Source organism: Thalassophryne amazonica, chromosome 23 (assembly GCF_902500255.1).
Source record: "Thalassophryne amazonica chromosome 23, fThaAma1.1, whole genome shotgun sequence".
Classification (NCBI taxonomy): Eukaryota; Metazoa; Chordata; class Actinopteri; order Batrachoidiformes; family Batrachoididae; genus Thalassophryne; species Thalassophryne amazonica.
In genome coordinates, this window is record NC_047125.1 from 30,166,880 (window position 1) to 30,186,245 (window position 19,366).

At 43.2% G+C, this 19,366-nt stretch overlaps 1 protein-coding gene across 1 annotated transcript in view; it reads right to left on the minus strand.

Moving 5' to 3' along the window:
- Window positions 1–121: 121 nt before the first annotated feature.
- Window positions 122–19,366, minus strand: part of hdac8 (histone deacetylase 8) — a 29,267-nt gene continuing 10,022 nt past the window's right edge. The window contains exons 10-11 of the mRNA XM_034164968.1: window positions 5,855–5,960; window positions 122–1,972 (exon numbers count right to left, since the gene is read on the minus strand). Of these exons, the coding sequence (XP_034020859.1) occupies window positions 1,950–1,972; window positions 5,855–5,960 (129 nt within the window). The 3' untranslated portion in view covers window positions 122–1,949. The remainder of the gene's footprint in view (window positions 1,973–5,854; window positions 5,961–19,366) is intronic.

Genomic DNA, 19,366 nt, shown 5'->3' on the forward strand with positions numbered 1-19,366 from the left:
TACAAAAACAACACACCAGTTACTGTTAACCAGCTTTCAAACATTTTGCACGTTTTGCAGAATGAACATGTGGGAATGGTAACATCTCTGCCGCAGCTATGGAGCAGATGTTTGTTTAAAGTTTTTTTTAATATAGAACTGTTTATACAATTGTTTACACAGCAGAATGGGATCCTGTGGTTTCCCATTTTTGAGGTCCAATTTTCCCACAGATTCAGAATATCTGAGTGGATGTTTGGAGGTAGCTGGGAAACGCCGTACGAGGTGAGATTTAAGACTTGTAACAGGACAAGATTTCTGTCTGATCCAAACCCAATGAGGACGCGGAGACCTGCTCGTTTTCCACGTTAGCCTTCATGCCGTGTCCGAGAAGAACCGACTTTGCCTCCTTTCTCCAGTTCTGATTCCATCCAATGTGCCTAAAGCCCTGTTCTCACTTTCACATTTCTGAACCCTGGTAGCTCACGGTCTTGAACCAGGACAAACTAGCATGCCAGATACATACAAAAATAATCGTAGCACGCCACAACCGCAGTGCTTCTGGATAACCTCCCAGTGATGTCATGGCATATATGAGGACACTATGGGCTCCACGGAAATGCACGGGATTAACAATGTCACAGTTTGCAAAAGACAAAGGAAACTTGAAAATCCCGCTGTGGTTAAAGCGAGATCACGGCACAATGAAGGAATATCCTGATTCATCACGGACAATTTCTGGGAACCTCTAAAGTTTTCCAAAACACAGACTCGTTTTCAAACTGTGACATTACCGGGATACGCATCTGTTAAAGTGCTAATGTGGCTTTAGCGATTCTTTAAAGACAGGATGAAATGGAAACGTTAACTTGCTCAATCTTTCGGCATAGTTAGCTTAAAACCCTCAAACATTTGGCAGCATGTGCACGCCAAAGAAAAACGCAGCTATGAAATTTCAACATCACCACACTGTGAATGTGTTGGGAAGCTAAGGAAGCTAACATATTTGCCATCTGCTCTACTAGCATCTTAACAGAGTCGAGTATAAATAACCCATTCAGTCTATGTAAGATTTTTCTTTTTTTACATAATTCTATCCTCATCCGCGCTTACGAATTATCGGTCTACATTGTATCCTCTTTCAAAAACATGACATCATATATTAAGGAAGTAAAGAGGTCATTTCATACTGTCTTTAAGGGTTTCCAGCATATTTTCCATTTAAAATTCCAAACACTCTCCAGATGTTGACATTTTAAGGTTCCCCTTGCGCGTCTCCCAGGGGTGCAAACAGCTGGGCAAACTGACTGGGAAAATGACAGCTGGTCCAGCTTCGGCAGGAAATCAGCGTTTTGTAATTTTACCGCGTTTCTCGACACCATTAAAATCACATATTTTTTCGGAATGTCCAAAAGTGTGCAGGACTTCCAGGCTTTAGTGAGGATAACGAGGCATTTAATGGAGGTGGATGAGGGGAGTTTCTGCTGTTTTTAGTGTTTGTCTGCTCGCAGGGGGATAAAATCACAGCACCGAGGTGAGTGTGGAATCCGACACCTCACGTAACTGTTTTTCCACTTAAATTTCTGCCTGATGAGACACCCTGATAAAACACCGGGGACTCGGTGTTAACTGCAGGAACCTGAATTTGGGGCCAGGCAGCCGCACACTGACAAACCAGCTCTCGCATACATTTAAAAACAAACAAACAATTAAAAACAGTGAACATTGTACAGTAAACACATCACCCCTGCCCCCCGCATACCCCCCACCCCCTTATTAAACAGCTTTACCCTGGAAACACTCAGCTAATGTTTTCCAAAACCCTCTTCCACTCCCATTTTCCTCCCTCCATCGTTCCCTTGTTTGCTCCGAGCCTCGGGGCCGAAGGGGTCCGGCTCCATGTTGTCTTCATTAAAGCTGCCAAGTGTCAACCTGGTTTGGAAACACGGGCTCTCTGAGGCCGCCGACTCCTAAACCACATTCTTTAAATTCCCTGTAAACAACAGAGCAGGAACAAAGAGAGATCGGGGGGAGTTTAGGCGGTTCAAAGAGACACACATACTGACGCTGAAAATGCAAAATAACATCTGGCCGAGGTCAGCCTGATGAGAAAAAACAAGCATGTGAAAACGAGAATCGATATGGAAATGACAACATTCAAGAGCACGTTCATTTACATAAACAAGCCCGAGTGTAGCGACTGTCCCGAAAAAATGTCCAGCGGTACAGAGTGTGAGGCTGCTGATAAAAGCCTCAGTTTGAATTCTTCTCATATATTTGTAGATGAAACTGGTTTCAACTCAACACAGTTTGAAGACATGTATCCATAATTAGGTGGTGGGTCGCCACCTTCTGTTCCCGGGGTCGCCAACCGAACGGTCCCCCCCTAAAAATTGGTCCGCCCTGCCTCCAAAGCGATCAAAGGGAATAATGTGATTATTAACCACCAGATGACAAGGTAAAACCTCTTAAATCATTCTACAGTCAAACGAGGCCATAATTGGTGACGCTTTGAAATGATGGAGGTGCAGTGAACGCAGCAGCTAGCAGCACATGTAGCTGCGATGCTCTGATTGCTTCCTCTGTCTTTTATGATCAAATAATGCCGAATTTATTGTTGTTCAAAAGCTTCCAATACCTGTCACTGAGATAGATGATGACTGGAATGCAGTTTGAAGCAGAAACGAGGTGATAATCTGTGAACCGCGGCTAATGACGCACGTACAGTGAAGGCAGGGCGGACCGATTTTTAGGGTGGATACCAGGTTTTGTGCATCTGAATACTTGGTGTGTACTAACGTCGGTTTGGAACCTGCTACCCAGCCGTTGCTGTTGTACATACGAGAAGTGAGAAAACGAGGAACAGAATCATAATTCAGAGATGCTACGCGATGCCATCTCACCTGTCCCTTGACCTGCATGTTAACAGATGACAAATGTGCACGTACTCAAGATTTCTATTCTGCAATGGCAGAATTTTTTAAAGAAAAAAAATTTAAACATGTCCTGATGTATATTTGTACAATGCCACGGCGAACTTTGACGTTTTCAAGGAAGTTTTTCTTTTTTTTGCAAGGCTCCAGCTGCATCATGGGATAGCATAGTGCAACCTGGTTGCACACGGTGGAGGCAGTAGATCACCTGGGTACTGTTGACCTACTAGTAAATGCATACTGAGTATTCAGATACCCTGCGGACTGTGTGTACTGCTTTTTGCCTCCTACATTCTAAGGTAGTTTGAGTATTCAGATGGAGCCCACTATATATATATATATATATATATATATATATATATATATATATATTCCGAACATTAGCAATTTGCTAAGACATTTAGCTGCAAAAATGCTAAAGGGCGCGGCCCCTAAACCCACATTTTGTCTGTAGAGGACACAGTTGACAGAGGAGAGCAGTCAGGATTCTCTTTGATTGCCATCAGTAGCACATCTTTGAAACTTCATGATGTCATAAGACAGAGAGATCAAAGGGAAAGCTACCACCAACATTCAACCAGTGCCTCCCAGATCCACAGACCAGCTCTCCTGGTCAAACTTCATTCATTACTTTTGGAAGTATCTTGTCTACAAGCAGAGACAGTGGTCACACCCCGTCACCTTCCCCTGAAGAAAGGACTAAAACATTTAAATGCAAACAATAACTGAGGCTCGATCCAATCTGAGTTCAAGGTGAAGTGGCTTGAGGAGAAACACAACCAGATGGAGTGATGCAAAACTTCGTGACCAATCACAACAAAGCATGGCAGCAATCCCCAAGGTGGAACCAGCTCAGGAACGGGACATTTGGCTAATGGAAAATCCAAAAGTCCTGATTTTAGAACCAAAAGCCAGCACAGACTTTGTAGATCACATTTCAGTATCGTAGGTGTTTTACTGTTATCTTGGTGTTCAGGTACGTTGGACGCAGCAGAAATGTGAAGGTGAAGGATTTAGATAGACGATTACCCCTTTATGATTCAGGCGCTTGTGGTCCATTGTGCCCGCCGACACGACAGAAGCAAACACACAAAGTCACGCGCCCGTTTCTCCGGGAAACCAGTGTTTATACGCAGCACATCAGAAACATGATCCACCCTCATGATGTCATGTGGATATTTTTCCTCGAGGTTACTGAGTGTCTGCTGAAGCCCGTTCTTAATCCGTGTTCTCGTGGACACAGTCGTTAAATGGTGGGTGTTATTTATTTATTTTAAATCAGACACAGACGCACTTTTATCATTTCAACGTATAACGTGTCCCATCGTGTGTCTTTGAGGTCGTGGTGTCTTTTTGTTGCACTCTGCAACAACACTGGCTTCGTAAAAAGCCCCCCCCCACCAACCACATCTGATTTGATGGAGAGCGCAACAAAACAGTGGGGGGGGGGAGACATACAGAGAGGAAGAGGAGAAAATAAATAAATAAACAGATTAAACAGATGTAATGAGTTCAAAACAGAAAGCAGATGATGCAGGAAAAAGAGAAGAGTGCAAAAATCCCCTGAATGGACAGAAAACATGTCCAAAGTATCACTGTGTACAGTCAGGTCCATAAGTATTTGGACATTCACAGTTTTTGTATTTTCGTCTCTGTGCACCACTGCAATAAATGTACAACAAAAAGATCAAGATGTGCTTGTAGTGTCAAATTTCAGCTTTAATTCAAGGGGTTTAATAAAAATGTCACATTTTAGCCACATTTATATTCAGAGCCCATAAATAATTGGACAAACTAGCTATATAAGGATTCTTTTCAAACCAGTTTTGGGATGATACATTTCCCAGTCCATTATTTCCAAGATTAATCTTTAGTTAACAGTATGGTCTGTTCAGTAAATGTGTCTGGAATAGCCACGTCTTAAAAACGGAAGTGACTGTGCAAGAAGGAGACGAGGGAAGCCACCAAGACACTTGTGCCATTTCTGAAAGAGTTCCACACATCTGTGGATTGGAAAAACTGGGGATTATAGAATTTTTGCATCTGGGTTCATCAAGATCTTTGGACCCCACCCCCTGCGCAAATGTGCACCAACCTTTGCAGACATCTCTCACTAAGTTTCCTTTGAACTATGTACTAGAAGCGTCTTAACATTTCATGGCTGTGAAACTTCTTGATAAAATTACGAACCATCAAAAAATAGATTTCGAAGTCTGTGGCGATTGCGTTGCCTGCGGAATTGTGTTTACTTCTGATGCTCTCTCCTCATCATTAGTGTGAAGAAGAAACTACAAACAATTCTGTGTGATGAGGGAAGCCAACAGAAAACAAGTAACACTGTCAGGCATGATGTTTCTCTGACAGACAGGGAAGAGGAATTCCTGTTGTGCTGTGGTTAATACGTCCCCCCCCCCCCCCCCAAAAAAAAACCCCAGATCCTTAACATTTCCAAGATGCAGAATCATCACTCTGAAAAACAAGCCTGTATATCATAAAATAAATTAGAAAATGAACTCAACGTAGACGTTCACACAGTTCCTGACCTCCTCTTTTGCCTACGATTCACCCTGCTGGAGGAACTCTCCCGGGTACTGTGGGTTGTCAGCGCCTCGCGTACAACGGCAGACATAAAGGAACATACAGACAGACCCAAAAAACCCCCCCAAAAAACAAACAACCCACATAAATCAAGACCGAACGAGAGAACTGTGGGTAAGACTGAGGGCTGCTCGCTGAATTCACACATAAAAGCACATTCGGAGCCACAGCGAGGAAGACAAAGATACTTTCATCCCACACAGGCACTTACGGAAAGAACAGGAGACACATGAAACCGCACATGAAAAGAGCCACGCAGACACAAAGGGGACGCAGGTGAGAGCGAGGGCTCATCCAGAAGCACCTGCTCGGCCACCTTCACATCCACACAGACACAAACACACCTTTGATGGTGCTGATGACCTGCTCCAGGTGTTTGGCGTCGTTGCGGTCAGGTCTACAGCTCGGGCCGATCTCCAGCGAGTAGTCGGGGCCGTACTCTGTAAAGAACTGACACATACATAGATGGATCACAAATCATGAGCTCCCCCAGAAATACAAAGAAATATACAGTGGACTGGATGTACATCCCATACAGCAGAGTTTTCCTATGGAAATTATAGATGCAAATTCAAAAGCTCCCCATGGGCCTGCTTTGCATGGCACAAAATACAGATGGATCCAACAAGAATCCCAGGAGGAGTATTGATTTGAAGTGAAGTCCATGATTTTCTTCTTTTTGTTGTTGAATTTCAGGACATATACTGTACCATCTGGGTCTGCCTCCGTAAAATAAAAGGAGCAATGAATTCATTACAAGAACAAACAAACAAACAAACAAGGAAATAACATTTATTGACCTCCCAGATTAAGAGTGGAGCAGGGTATTCAAAAACCAGAAGGTCAGTGGATCAAAGCCCGAAAGCGTGTTTGGGGGTATTATATTATTATTCTTAATTTAATTTAACACAAAATGTCATATTTATTTTCCTTAAACATGGTTTAATGATTGCATGATGTGAGTCAGATAAACAAAAACGCTTTGAAGAAAAGTTTTTTTTTTTAGCTCTTACGATGCACCCCTGTAAAATAATATTTATTCCTATTTTGTATTTATTCCACGCTTCTATTTGCACAGGCTGTGCTGCACACCAAGAAAGAACACTTTCTTGTTTGTCTCTTTTTAAAAGAAAGCAGCCATTTTCCTGGAAAATTTCAGGCTTCGGTTAGTCTTTGAAGATCTGGACTGTGAAACTAGTAACGAATACTTACAAAATTTCACAGATAATCCCTTAAAAAAAGAAAATGAAATACCACAAATGCAAAATGGTTAAAAACAATCAGATTCCCTGGTGCACAATCTCTGTCCGGCCAAAGTTTTAAGAACCCTAAAACCTGTCAACCATCATGTTCTTTGGTGGTGCTTTCAAAAATTTGCATGCCACAGCGCAGAATGTTTAAGCAAATTATAGCTTGTATTTAGCAGCATTAGTATTAAGAGCGAATTTCAATGGCAAAGTAAAAAAAACAAGTCCGAGCTCCAAGATGGACACATGTTCCTAATTTTTTCTACACTCTGTGTCTTGTCTAGCAGGGGAAATAACACCAAACAAATGCAGGAGGTGGTCTAGTCTGGTTCTTGTATACAAAGAAAATTCAAAGCAGAGCACACGAAACGTATCACAAATCTAGCAAAGATCCACAGGACATCCTGAACCCTCCCAAGAAAGTTGGACATTATTCCAACAAATACCAAAGGCTCTTGGCATTTCTTGAGTTGAAATCATTCCATCAAATGAGCCAGCCAACATAAAAAAACAACAGGTGGCGCTCCAGAGAGCGAGTTCAACCAGAAGTTAAACCGAGAGCACATCGTTTCAAAAAAATGGATTTGCAGAGAATCATCGGGCCGTGACTCAATGCCATGAGAGCAAAACAAACGTGGAGGCCAGGTCTGACCACAAGTACGTCAGTACGTTTCTAACAAGTGTTGTGAAAGCCTTGGACTCTGAAGACTCAACAGAACTCACCGAGCACAGCCAGGTGAAGGAGGCCAGGGGGAACAAACGCCTTCAATTCCTCAGAGAAGAGGGAAGAGTTTGTTCTCAAAATGAGCTGCTGAGGGCCTGAACCCAGGTAACGAGTCATAAATTGTGTGGGCCATTTCCAAACTAGTGCGTTGGGGTGGAAACAGACAGGGGATATGTCTGAGAGAGACGGACCAGAAAACAAACAATTTATGGGTGATTCTTAGAATACGGGCACTTATTATGTCCTTTGATCATATTGTATGAAAAACAGAAAAAAGGGGAAATTTCACACTTTTATAGTTATCTTTATAATGAAAGTGTGTTAAGAAATTTGTTCTAGTAGTCTATGATGACTTTTTCACCTTTTTTCAGCATCATTATATGCAAATTTGCCATTTTGTGCTTGTCCCACACCAAGACTTTTGATCTTCAATGATAAAAATGAATGGTAAAGAAACGTTTTTTCTAATGTTTTAAAATATCTCTGAATAAAATATCAGTAAAATAATCAAAACATAATTGGGGTATTCAATGTCATACAACTGTTGTGATTTTTTTTAAACAAAATGTAGTTGTCCCACACTATTGCCGTAATTTCCACCACAACACTGTAATGTCCCTTTAAACAGTTTGTATGAAAGATTGTTTGGGTAGTTTCTATGGAGATAAACAGTTACATCAGAGCACATGTATATAGCGCCAAATCACAACAAACAGTTGCCCCAAGGCACTTTATATTGTAAGGCAATGGTGTGGGGGAAATTACATTTACAAGGCCAATAGTGCCCGTAGTTAAAGAATCACCCTTATGCTGCACCGTATCTGCAATTCCGTAGCCACGCAGAGCTCTATGTGTTGATGCGAAGACCTGCCAAACCTCTCTCATTTGATGTGCACCTCCAAAAGAGAGACTGCACGGGCTGTGACCAGTCTGCTAACTACATCATATCTGGAATCTCACTTTAACGATTTCACAATCAACATATTTCACAGCCATAGATGTCATGGAATAGTAGGCCAGTCTTCACGAAAAATGCCCCCTACTGTTCTAGCAGTGAATTGCATTGCAACACCCACCAACGGAGAACTTCAAAAGGTTCAAGACTGGGTTGAAGTGACTGCACGGCCATGGAGTTACGGAGTAGAAGAAGTATAAAAAGGCTTTTGGATGTAATATTCGACCCAATCTGTGATGTATCATTAGAGCCAATCCTGTGCCGAGGAACGCTCACTTCGGGCCAGTGATCACTCTGCTAGCTACAGTCTAACCTACAAATGTATGAAAAGTGATCTTTTATATGACGGAATAACTCTTATGGAGTTATTCCAGACTCTGACTGCATTTTCTCATTTCCCCGTGACTGTACCCCTCCACCACCTTTCATGAAAATCAGTTTATTAGATTTAAAGTAAGCCTACTAACATTCCAACAAACAGAGACAAAGGCAACGATGAAACCCCCCCGACTGAAAAAAAAAAAGTCTTCAAATGTCAAACTGCTCCTCTAGGTTGGAAAACAGGTTCCGTAAACAGCCCGTAATGATTTCTGCCGATGCCACGGTCATTTTACAAAGAGGGATATCTTGTTTTGGATTGAATCTCTTCAGAGGATTAGATTCATGCCATTAGAGAAGGCTTCAGAAGATTTGTTGGCAAAGATGGACACAGACACGCACGGGCTTGAGCGGATGTGCACGTACAGACCGCAGCCAACGTGCGGTAGGAATATACTTGTGTTTACTTGAAAGACAAAGACGACTCTGTATTTATTTAATAGCTCTGTTTGCATGAGTCACAGCGAGGGAATGCGTGCTAGTTAGTGCGCGGACGAAGGTAATCGTGCGCGTAGATCTGTGTGTGTGTGTGTGTGTGTGTGTCTGTTTCCAATTAGCCTGGATGAGTTACTGTGTCTTACCTCCGGTCACAACGGAGCTCAACGTGTAGTTACACAGGAGACACGGGAGGACACACAAACACATAATGCGTTCCCACGAAGCGCGTGCTGCGTCTCCTGCTGTACAGCAACGCACACAAACACAACGCGTACACGCAGGCAAACACACATACACACAGAGTTTCCTGCTGTCTTCTTGTTTGGTTTGGACGTCCACGTGGACGAGAGCGGTGCCGTGTTTTGGTAACAGTCACAGAACACTTGTAGTGCTCTCAAAGCATCACCAAATTTTCACATTGTCTAAATATGACCACATTTGCAACTTATTTTCAGTCAAATGGAGTCAAAAGTAATGTTTTTAACCAACTCAACTGCCACACCAGCAATTCTATGTCAGTTTGGCCTCACTGGGGTGATCTCGTGGCATCATCTTTATAAAACCAGCTCAGACTGAACATCCAAGGTCAGAATTAATCTGTAGAAAGGTGAAAGTGCGGCTCAAAGGGTTTTGTTAAGCATCAGATTTAACGCTTCAGTGTGGTACATCACAGAGCAGGAAGCTCTGTGGGGTTGGAGTTGGACTACCAATACATAGACCGGGTTGGACTCTAGGCCACACTACCTGTCTGCATGGGTGCAATTTGGTGGGGGATAGGGGGGACATGTCCCCCCCACCTTTTCAACCAGGGGGGACAGAATATGTTATGTCCCCCCACCTTCCGACATATATGTGTGTACTTGAAACATGCTATGCCAGTCTTATGTGCAAAACCATGTCAGGATAGTATCTTTGTTTCTGCAAGTTTGTATTTTTAGCAGCATTGACTTGTTTCCAACACCTGTTTCTTGTTTGTCACATTCAGAATTTTCTGGGACTGCATTTGCCCAGATTTGAAACCAAAAATAGTTGCCTCTAGGGACTAGTGTCTACACATAACTATCAACGGACAATATGCTAATTTACTAAATTCCGAAAGTTAGAAAAGGAAATCAGAAAAGCTATCTGGGACCTCAGAAAGTCCATCTGCAATTATTGCTTGATCTCCAAAATCAGTCTATGCAAGCGAAATTATGTTCAGTATGAGTGTTGTCATTAGTGCCACTTCGAAAATTAAATTCATGATAAGTAATTTATCCTAAACTTATGATCTGTTGTTTTTTCAAACTTATACAAAAACAAATCTTGAGAAAAAAAATACAGTATGCGATAGTTAATAATTATTAAGAGCCTGTTCTTTCATATTTCTGAATACATTTTACCACATTGCAGTTGTTTTTTTTAATGAAAACTCAACCTATCATTCTTTTTGAGTTCTACACATGTGGTGATACCTTATTTACACCAGGATGTTAATAAAATCAATGCTGGCTATTCTCAGAATAAAGTACTTATATCCACAGTTTCAAATTGCATAAGTCAAATGGTGTCCACTTTATGGTCTTCTCAAAACATTAAAATTACTGTTCTGGATGCTCAGAATGCATCTGAGCTTATCTAGAATCCGTTGGCTTCTGGGGGCCTAAAGCGGCCCCAGACCCCCGGCCTATGGGCTTCAGCCCTGCGGGCCTCGCACTTTGTCCCCCCAGTTTCTAGTTCTAAATTGCACCCTTGTCTGTCTGCTGTCAGGATGTTCCTGACCCAGTACAGCCTGATGTGATAACAGAATGAATGATGCCAGTTAGTAACGCCAAGTAATAGAAAGTGTCTCTAATCGTTAATCGAATGTTATCAATCTGTATCTCTGTTCTGATCATCCTGGGGTGTTCACGACTCATGGATGCACAAACTCTCCCGACCTCTTCTTTAAACCCTTGGACAAAATAGTTAATCTGCATTGTCCCAGTCCACCCAGCTGTAAACGGGCACCAACCTGTGATGGACTGGCGTCCTGTCCAGGTAGAGTTGTAGACCCCTCATCAGATTCACACTATACTGTCTGGGGTTTAAGCACTAACCCAAAGGGTTGGCGCACCAACATGGCTGTCGGATGTCGATGACTAGAGATAATGACAATATCTGACAATGGACTAATGCAGAGTTCCAACTAGTAAATTTATATGAAAAGAAAAAAAAAAGGCTGTAGTTCCAGTCTGAGCGAGCCTTGATGGTACAGAATCCTTTAAAGGACTTGAACAGCACCAACCTCCATCAAGGCGTTAAGGTTACTAACTTTTTGTCACCCAACAAGAGCAACATTACGCCGAACATCAACTCTAACCTCTCACTGCAACGGATCCACACCCTATTCCAGATCGGCAAAAAAAAAAAATCTTGTTGTTTTTTTCATGTATGTTGTGCGACAAAGAGGTTTCACCGAGGGCACTGGATTGGTTTTTACAGAAATTATGAAAATGTGGAAAAAGAAATTCTCCATCTAAACAAATAAATAAAAATATATCCATTGCTCTGAAAGCTACAACAGCCACAGAAAAAAAAAACAAAATATGATGCAAGAAATGTACGTATGTAAGCAGTAGAAGGTCGAGAGACAGAAACTAGCCGCTGCCTGGCTCCAGGGTCTTTGGCTGAGCTACACACACAGATAAATCACACAAGGTCCCAGATTATTTACCACTGTCCTTAACAGGGCCCGTCCACCCGTCACTCCCTGTTCCTATGAGAACCAACGGCCTCGACTGTGTGACCCCACGTGCACAAACCCAGTGTGTGTCTGTGTGTTGACGTGCATGCACCCGTGTGTGATCAGGAGCGTGTTTATTTGTACAGACTTGAGCAGGATCTCCAGCTATGAAGGATGCTGAGGCGCACGGAGGAGGGAAAATCTCCTCTGAAAAACAAACAGACGCTGACTGCGACTGAATGATTTCAGGAAATAAAGTCATACATCACACGTACGCAGGCTCTGGAACTGGACCGTTCCTACCAACTCTGCTCCTCCCCATTTTCCCGATTGCTCACAGTGTTCGACAGCTTCACTTCTACCTCCGATTACACCCACTTAAACGAATACCCATGTGAGGAAAGTGGCTTTTGGCCATGAAGAAACCATTTTGAAAAGTAAAATGTTTTTGTTGGAAAAGCAGCAGAAGTGTCTGACGTCGCTGTTTTGTGTCTGTGAACATCAAACGCAGACACACAATTGAAGACACGACTGCAAGCGTTGGCAAAATGCACAAAAGAGGAAACGGGGCAGGAAACTCTTTCTGCTCTTTGTTGGTTCACACCAACATTCAAGCATCACTTCCTCTTCAGCAACGACACAGAAAATCACACAATCTGCACGAGTGAATCAACTGTGGTTCAATAGTCTGGTTAATGTCTTCACAGCATCGGCTATTTCATCACAGGTTTTGGGGAAACGTGCCCTCTGTTTGCCCGTGATGTTTCCGGTGATTGAGCTCGTGCCTCTGGGAGCCGACACGTCCCGATGGCAGCGAGCGGCAGGCCAGGAAGCGGCTGCAGACAGGAAAAGATGAAGTAGGAAGTTAAGAGGCGGGACGCTTCCCCGCTGCCAATCTGGGGCCGCAAATGTCCTCCCTTCCTGTGGATGTCTGTAACAGGCACATATTTGTGTTTACCACAGACGGCGGGAACAACGCCGACCATCGGACAAACGGGACTAAACACACGCTACGGCAGATCAGTTTTGTCTTTTCCGCCCACCATGGCAGCAGCCGGTCTCCAGTTAAAGTATGTAACCTTGAAACCTGAATTTATAACAGGTGAAGAGAATTTACAGGGTGCAGGAGGGCGTCCGGGATGAAGCGGGATACTCCATCCTGTGATGCTGTTTTAACCAGGGCAGAATCGTGAAAGGTGTTCAAAACACAACAGCAACACACAAGACAATACATCTGCAGGAGGTTTTCCGAAATCCTGAGGCTGTGCTAAAGATGGACTACAGGTGTGGCATCTTACGTCATCAAACCGTATGCTCAAACACATTCACGAGCAACCATGATCTTCACACACCAGCCTGTCGCAGTTAAAGAATGTTACCTTTTGGGATCCAAATTAAAATAAAGGGGGGAGGGGCAGATCTTTAGGGTCCTGGTGCTTTTTGTTTTATTGGGTAGTTGCAACATTTGAACTGTAACTGGTCACCAAAGGGGGCAAATGGACGTGTTTGCTGCGAGATCTCTCCAGAGAATCCTTGGGTACTGCTGGAATGACTGATTACATAGAGAGGCTCAGATGAAGACTTGTTATGATGGAACATCGACCATGATTCTTTATCTATGTAGCACATTTCTCTGGGCATGATCCAGCACACAGGTGCCTCAGCCTTGAGGACCCATAGCAGCCAGAAAAGGTGAAGGACACGCCTACTTTTAACCTGGCTGCAGCAGACAGATGCTTTCTTTAGAGAGGTGAGGATGTGCTGGTTGTCTGCCTGGGTGGTTGCCTTCCAGGACCAGAGACAGCCCTGTGGTTAGTGGACGTGGTGGTGTGTGGCACCAGTGTTTGCGCCCAGACCCCACAGCAAATACAGCGGACTTTTTCCGGGCTGCACTTATTAATTCCCATCCACTGCAACAGTTCGTTGGACTCTGTGTAATACTACAAACAATCCAAAAACCACACACACGTGAAGCTGCAACCTCCCGAGCAGCGGTAAAAAACCAATCGTCAAGCCCGTCTCATCAGCGACACCAGCTAACCTTTGACCTCTGTGGCTATTCTGAGCAGTTACCCTCTGATTCACACACAGATTACTTCTGCCACAATGTGGGTTAATCAGGATCAGCTAATTGCTAACAGACAATGAGAAGGGTTCGTGACTTTTGGCCTGGCGGGTCTGTTCTTGGTTCAAACTACAAACGTTACGTCTTCCCGTGTTTTTCTCAGATACTGCGGCGTAACAGAATCGGGGTTATTGTTGGAGTTACCTGCACAGTAACACTTTGTCGGTTAATCAGTGAAGATTAGAGCTCTATTGTTGATGCGTCGGTACAAACTGTGCGATGTTTGTGTTTCCAGGTAGCCGTATATAATCACCCTGTACACGCCAAACACTTCACCGTCATGAGTTCTCATTAAAAACGTAAGTCTGACCCCCTCGAAATAGAAACCATTCCAATGAAATACTTGAAACAAAAGCCGACTTGTTACGGTTTGTTTGCATTGATAACAATGAGCCTGAAGGCATCGTTTATTATTTCACCTTGCCGGATGGTTTTGAGTGGAATGAAGCGGCAGCGCTCTGCAAAGTCGATTTATTTCTGCTCGACTGGAGTCTGTTTCATAAATAAAAACACCTCGCTGGCTGGAACTTCCCAACTGACAATTCAAAAGACAACCGCTGCATAGAGAACAATGGAAATTAGTCACGCAGCTGAAACTCGGCAACGCCACAAACAGACCCGTATATTATCTGAGTGTAATGAATACATGAATTCATGTGCTTTTTGTCTGCGGCTGAGCAGAAGGTTGGACACACAAAGATTCTTTCTGTTCCCCATGTTGTTGGAACTTCAGCTCTGCTTGGTCATCGTGGACAAATGCTCCTCTTATCAAGCACAACGAGCATGCACGTATCTGTGCACGGCTGTATAAAGCCACAACTTCATCAGCAGCGTTTGGCCGCGCTCACAAGCTAATTTTCTGTCTACACGGTCTGATGGTCAGGACAAGGCTGGAGGTTTGGTGTCAGAGTGACTTCCTGCACCCATTATTATCTTGTCAGTGTGAAGTTAACAATCTTAAAAAAAACAAAAAAAACAACACACACACACACAACTGCAAATTGGGCTGCGGCTAAAAATGATTAAGTGATGATCGATTTTTCAATAAAAGCTCTGATGCCACTCATGTTGTCTAAGAGTTCAAATACCCCAGACACCCTCATCAATAGTGCCGTGTGACTGGGCCATAAGATTTAGCCAGAACATGCCCAAGGATAGGGAAGTGTGGAATGAGCTGCTTTGTCTGCTGCCACTATGACCCAGACTCAAATAAACGGTAGAAAATGAATGAATTTAGCCAGTTTAAACCGAATACAACCCAGTTTGCCAATGGAGTCAGTCCACTTGAAACCAGTTGAAAAGCAGCCTAATCTCTCTGAAGGAAAGTGGATTTAGGAGTGTTTAAAGCTACAACGTGCAGGATTCAGGGGCCCTTAAAGCTACAACATGCAAGACTTAGGGGCATTTAAAGCTACAGCATGCAGGATTTAGGGGCCTTTAAAGCTAAAACACGCAAGATTTAGGGGTGCTTAACGCCTCAGCGTGCAGGACTGAGGGGCATTTAAAGCTACAGCGTGCAAAATTTAGGGGTGTTTAAAGCTACAACATGCAGGATTTAGGGGCGTTGAAAGCTACAACATGCTATAACACGATTTAGGGGCATTTAAAGCTACAACATGCAGGATTTAGGGGCATTTAAAGCTACAGCGTGCAGGATTTAGGGACATTAAAGCTACAGCTTGCAAGATTTAGGGGTGTTTAAAGCTACAACATGCAGGATTTAGGGGCGTTGAAAGCTACAACATGCTATAACACGATTTAGGGGCATTTAAAGCTACAACATGCAGGATTTAGGGGCATTTAAAGCTACAGCGTGCAGGATTTAGGGACATTAAAGCTACAGCTTGCAAGATTTAGGGGTGTTTAAAGCTACAACATGCAGGATTTAGGGGCGTTGAAAGCAACAGTGTGCAGGATTTAGGGGTGTTTAATGCAACAGCGTGCAGGATTTAGGGGTGTTTAAAGTGACAGTGTGCAGGATTTAGGGGTGCTTAAAGCGACAGTGTGCAGGATTGAGGGGCACTTAAAGCTACAGCGTGCAAAATTTAGGGTTTTTTAAAGCTACAACATGCAGGATTTAGGGGCGTTGAAAGCTACAACATGCTACAACGTGATTTAGGGGCATTTAAAGCTACAACATGCAGGATTTAGTGGCATTTAAAGCTACAGCGTGCAGGATTTAGGGACATTAAAGCTACAGCTTGCAAGATTTAGGGGTGTTTAAAGCTACAACATGCAGGATTTAGGGGCGTTGAAAGCAACAGTGTGCAGGATTTAGGGGTGTTTAATGCAACAGCGTGCAGGATTTAGGGGTGTTTAAAGTGACAGTGTGCAGGATTTAGGGGTGCGTAAAGCGACAGTGTGCAGGATTGAGGGGCACTTAAAGCTACAGCATGCAAAATTTAGGGGTTTTTAAAGCTACAACATGCAGGATTTAGGGGCATTTAAAGCTACAGCGTGCAGGATTTAGGGACATTAAAGCTACAGCTTGCAAGATTTAGGGGTGTTTAAAGCTACAACATGCAGGATTTAGGGGCGTTGAAAGCAACAGTGTGCAGGATTTAGGGGTGTTTAATGCAACAGCGTGCAGGATTTAGGGGTGATTAAAGTGACAGTGTGCAGGATTTAGGGGTGCTTAAAGCGACAGTGTGCAGGATTGAGGGGCACTTAAAGCTACAGCGTGCAAAATTTAGGGGTTTTTAAAGCTACAACATGCAGGATTTAGGGGCGTTTAAAGCTACAACATGCAGGATTAAAGGGGCATTTAAAGCTACAGCGTGCAGGATTTAGGGACATTAAAGCTACAGCTTGCAAGATTTAGGGGTGTTTAAAGCTACAACATGCAGGATTTAGGGGCGTTGAAAGCAACAGTGTGCAGGATTTAGGGGTGTTTAATGCAACAGCGTGCAGGATTTAGGGGTGTTTAAAGTGACAGTGTGCAGGATTTAGGGGTGCGTAAAGCGACAGTGTGCAGGATTGAGGGGCACTTAAAGCTACAGCGTGCAAAATGTAGGGGTTTTTAAAGCTACAACATGCAGGATTTAGGGGCATTTAAAGCTACAGCGTGCAGGATTTAGGGGCATTTAAAGCTACAGCGTGCAGGATTTAGGGACATTAAAGCTACAGCTTGCAAGATTTAGGGGTGTTTAAAGCTACAACATGCAGGATTTAGGGGCGTTGAAAGCAACAGTGTGCAGGATTTAGGGGTGTTTAATGCAACAGCGTGCAGGATTTAGGGGTGTTTAATGCAACAGCGTGCAGGATTTAGGGGTGTTTAAAGTGACAGTGTGCAGGATTTAGGGGTGCTTAAAGCGACAGTGTGCAGGATTTAGGGGCATTTAAAGCTACACTGTGCAAGATTTAGGGGCATTTAAAGCTACAACACGCAGGATTTAGGGGCGTTGAAAGCTACAACACGCAGGATTTAGGGGCGTTGAAAGCTTCAACACGCAGGATTTAGGGCCGTTGAAAGCTTCAACACGCAGGATTTAGGGCCGTTGAAAGCTGCAACATGCAGGATTTAGGGGCATTAAAGCGCTAGCATGCAAGATTTAGGGATGTTTAAAACTACAACATGCAGGATTTGGGGGTGTTTAAAGCTACAACATGCAGGATTTGGGGGTGTTTAAAGCTACAGCATGCAGGATTTAGGGGTGTTTAAAGCTACAGCATGCAGGATTTAGGGGTGTTTAAAGCGACAGTGTGCAGGATTTAGGGTGTTTATTAGCAGAAATGGAATATAGCATTCATTCCCATCTGTTAATTTGGGTACAATTACCAGCAACAATGAATTTATTTATTTTTATTTTATTTAAACTTTATTTAACTAGGTTAGTCCCATTGAGACCGAGACCTCTTTTGCAAGGGAGACCTGAACAATTATAAAGTTTCCAATCCACCTAACCTGCATGTCTTTAGATGCGGGAGGGAGCCAGAGCATCTGGAGGAAACCCACGCAAACACGGGGACAACATGCAAACTCCACACAGAAAGGTCACAGGTGGAAATCAAACCCATGACTTTCTTGCTGTGAGGCAACTGTAACAACCACTAATCCACCGTGCTGCCCGTTCAAATGTTTAATGCTCTTAGAATGACCCCTCCTGTGTCCAGGCCTCCTCATGGAAGCTGCCATGTTACAGCGCCATGATGATAAAGGAGCCCAAAGGAGACATACTTTGTCTTTTGGATTTCTGCAGCACAGGTGGAAAAATGAACAAAAACCAAGAGTAATCAGTGGTTGCTCCCCTATACACGTCTCCTGGTTGCTAGTGCAGGCTAACAAGTTTGAGAACCCTCATTTGTCTGAAACAGATGATCGCACATATTTCTTATCACAAGCGAAAGAAACAAAAATATGAAGATTAATATCCTGACCAGCGATGGCATAATGCAATTTTCAGCCACACCAGTAGATGGCACAAACTCCCAAATACTGTAGCTTTCAACTGTAAGAGTGTAGAATCATAACATTACCAAATAAACATGCAATGTCAGAATATATTATCCCTTTAGCCACCTACATGCTAATTAGCTGTCCTAGCTGATGTGAGCTAATGAACTAGCCAGCTAACTTGCTCAATTAGAGGACACTTTAATAATAAGTTAAGAACTACCTGAAGGGAGTTCATTTGTACTATTGAATTTTGTCTAAAGATCATAAAACATCAGTGAATATGGGCTGAATAATGCTGAAATAATAAAAAAGTGCTGAAAAAAAATTTTTCTGCTAAACTGGAACCATGGCAGGATCTCGCATTAATATTTGCATCTGATTGCATTTTGCATTTTTGATTAAAGGGCCCGCAGTCACATTGCAGAAAGTACGGTTGTGTCCACGTGTGCTCGCCTTCGTCTTCGCTAGCAGCTGCCCACACTGATAGTCGCTTTGTTTTCACTGAGTGCTTCTTAATGAGGTCAAAGGCTACGTAGGGCCATCAGGCGCTGACGAGAAGAAACAAGAGGCACCTTCACTGCCAACTGAACAGGCACTCACAGCTATTCATTACATTTGGCCAAGACAAGGTCCAAAAACCAGCTTGTGAAGAAAGAGGCTCTTTGTGTGCACACTCTATTGATTTCTATTTGCAGCGAAGATGAATATGTTTGATTTATCAGTGAGAAGAAAAGGGAAGCTGTAAGTGGTCATATGATTTTTTTGTTTTTGTTTTTTGTACTCTTACAAACATAAATAATAGGTTCTTTTTATATGTATGAAGAGCATCTCCAGGTTCAAATTCCAGACAGACCAACCTTCTCTACTCAGTCTCTTTTACCTGCTTTCC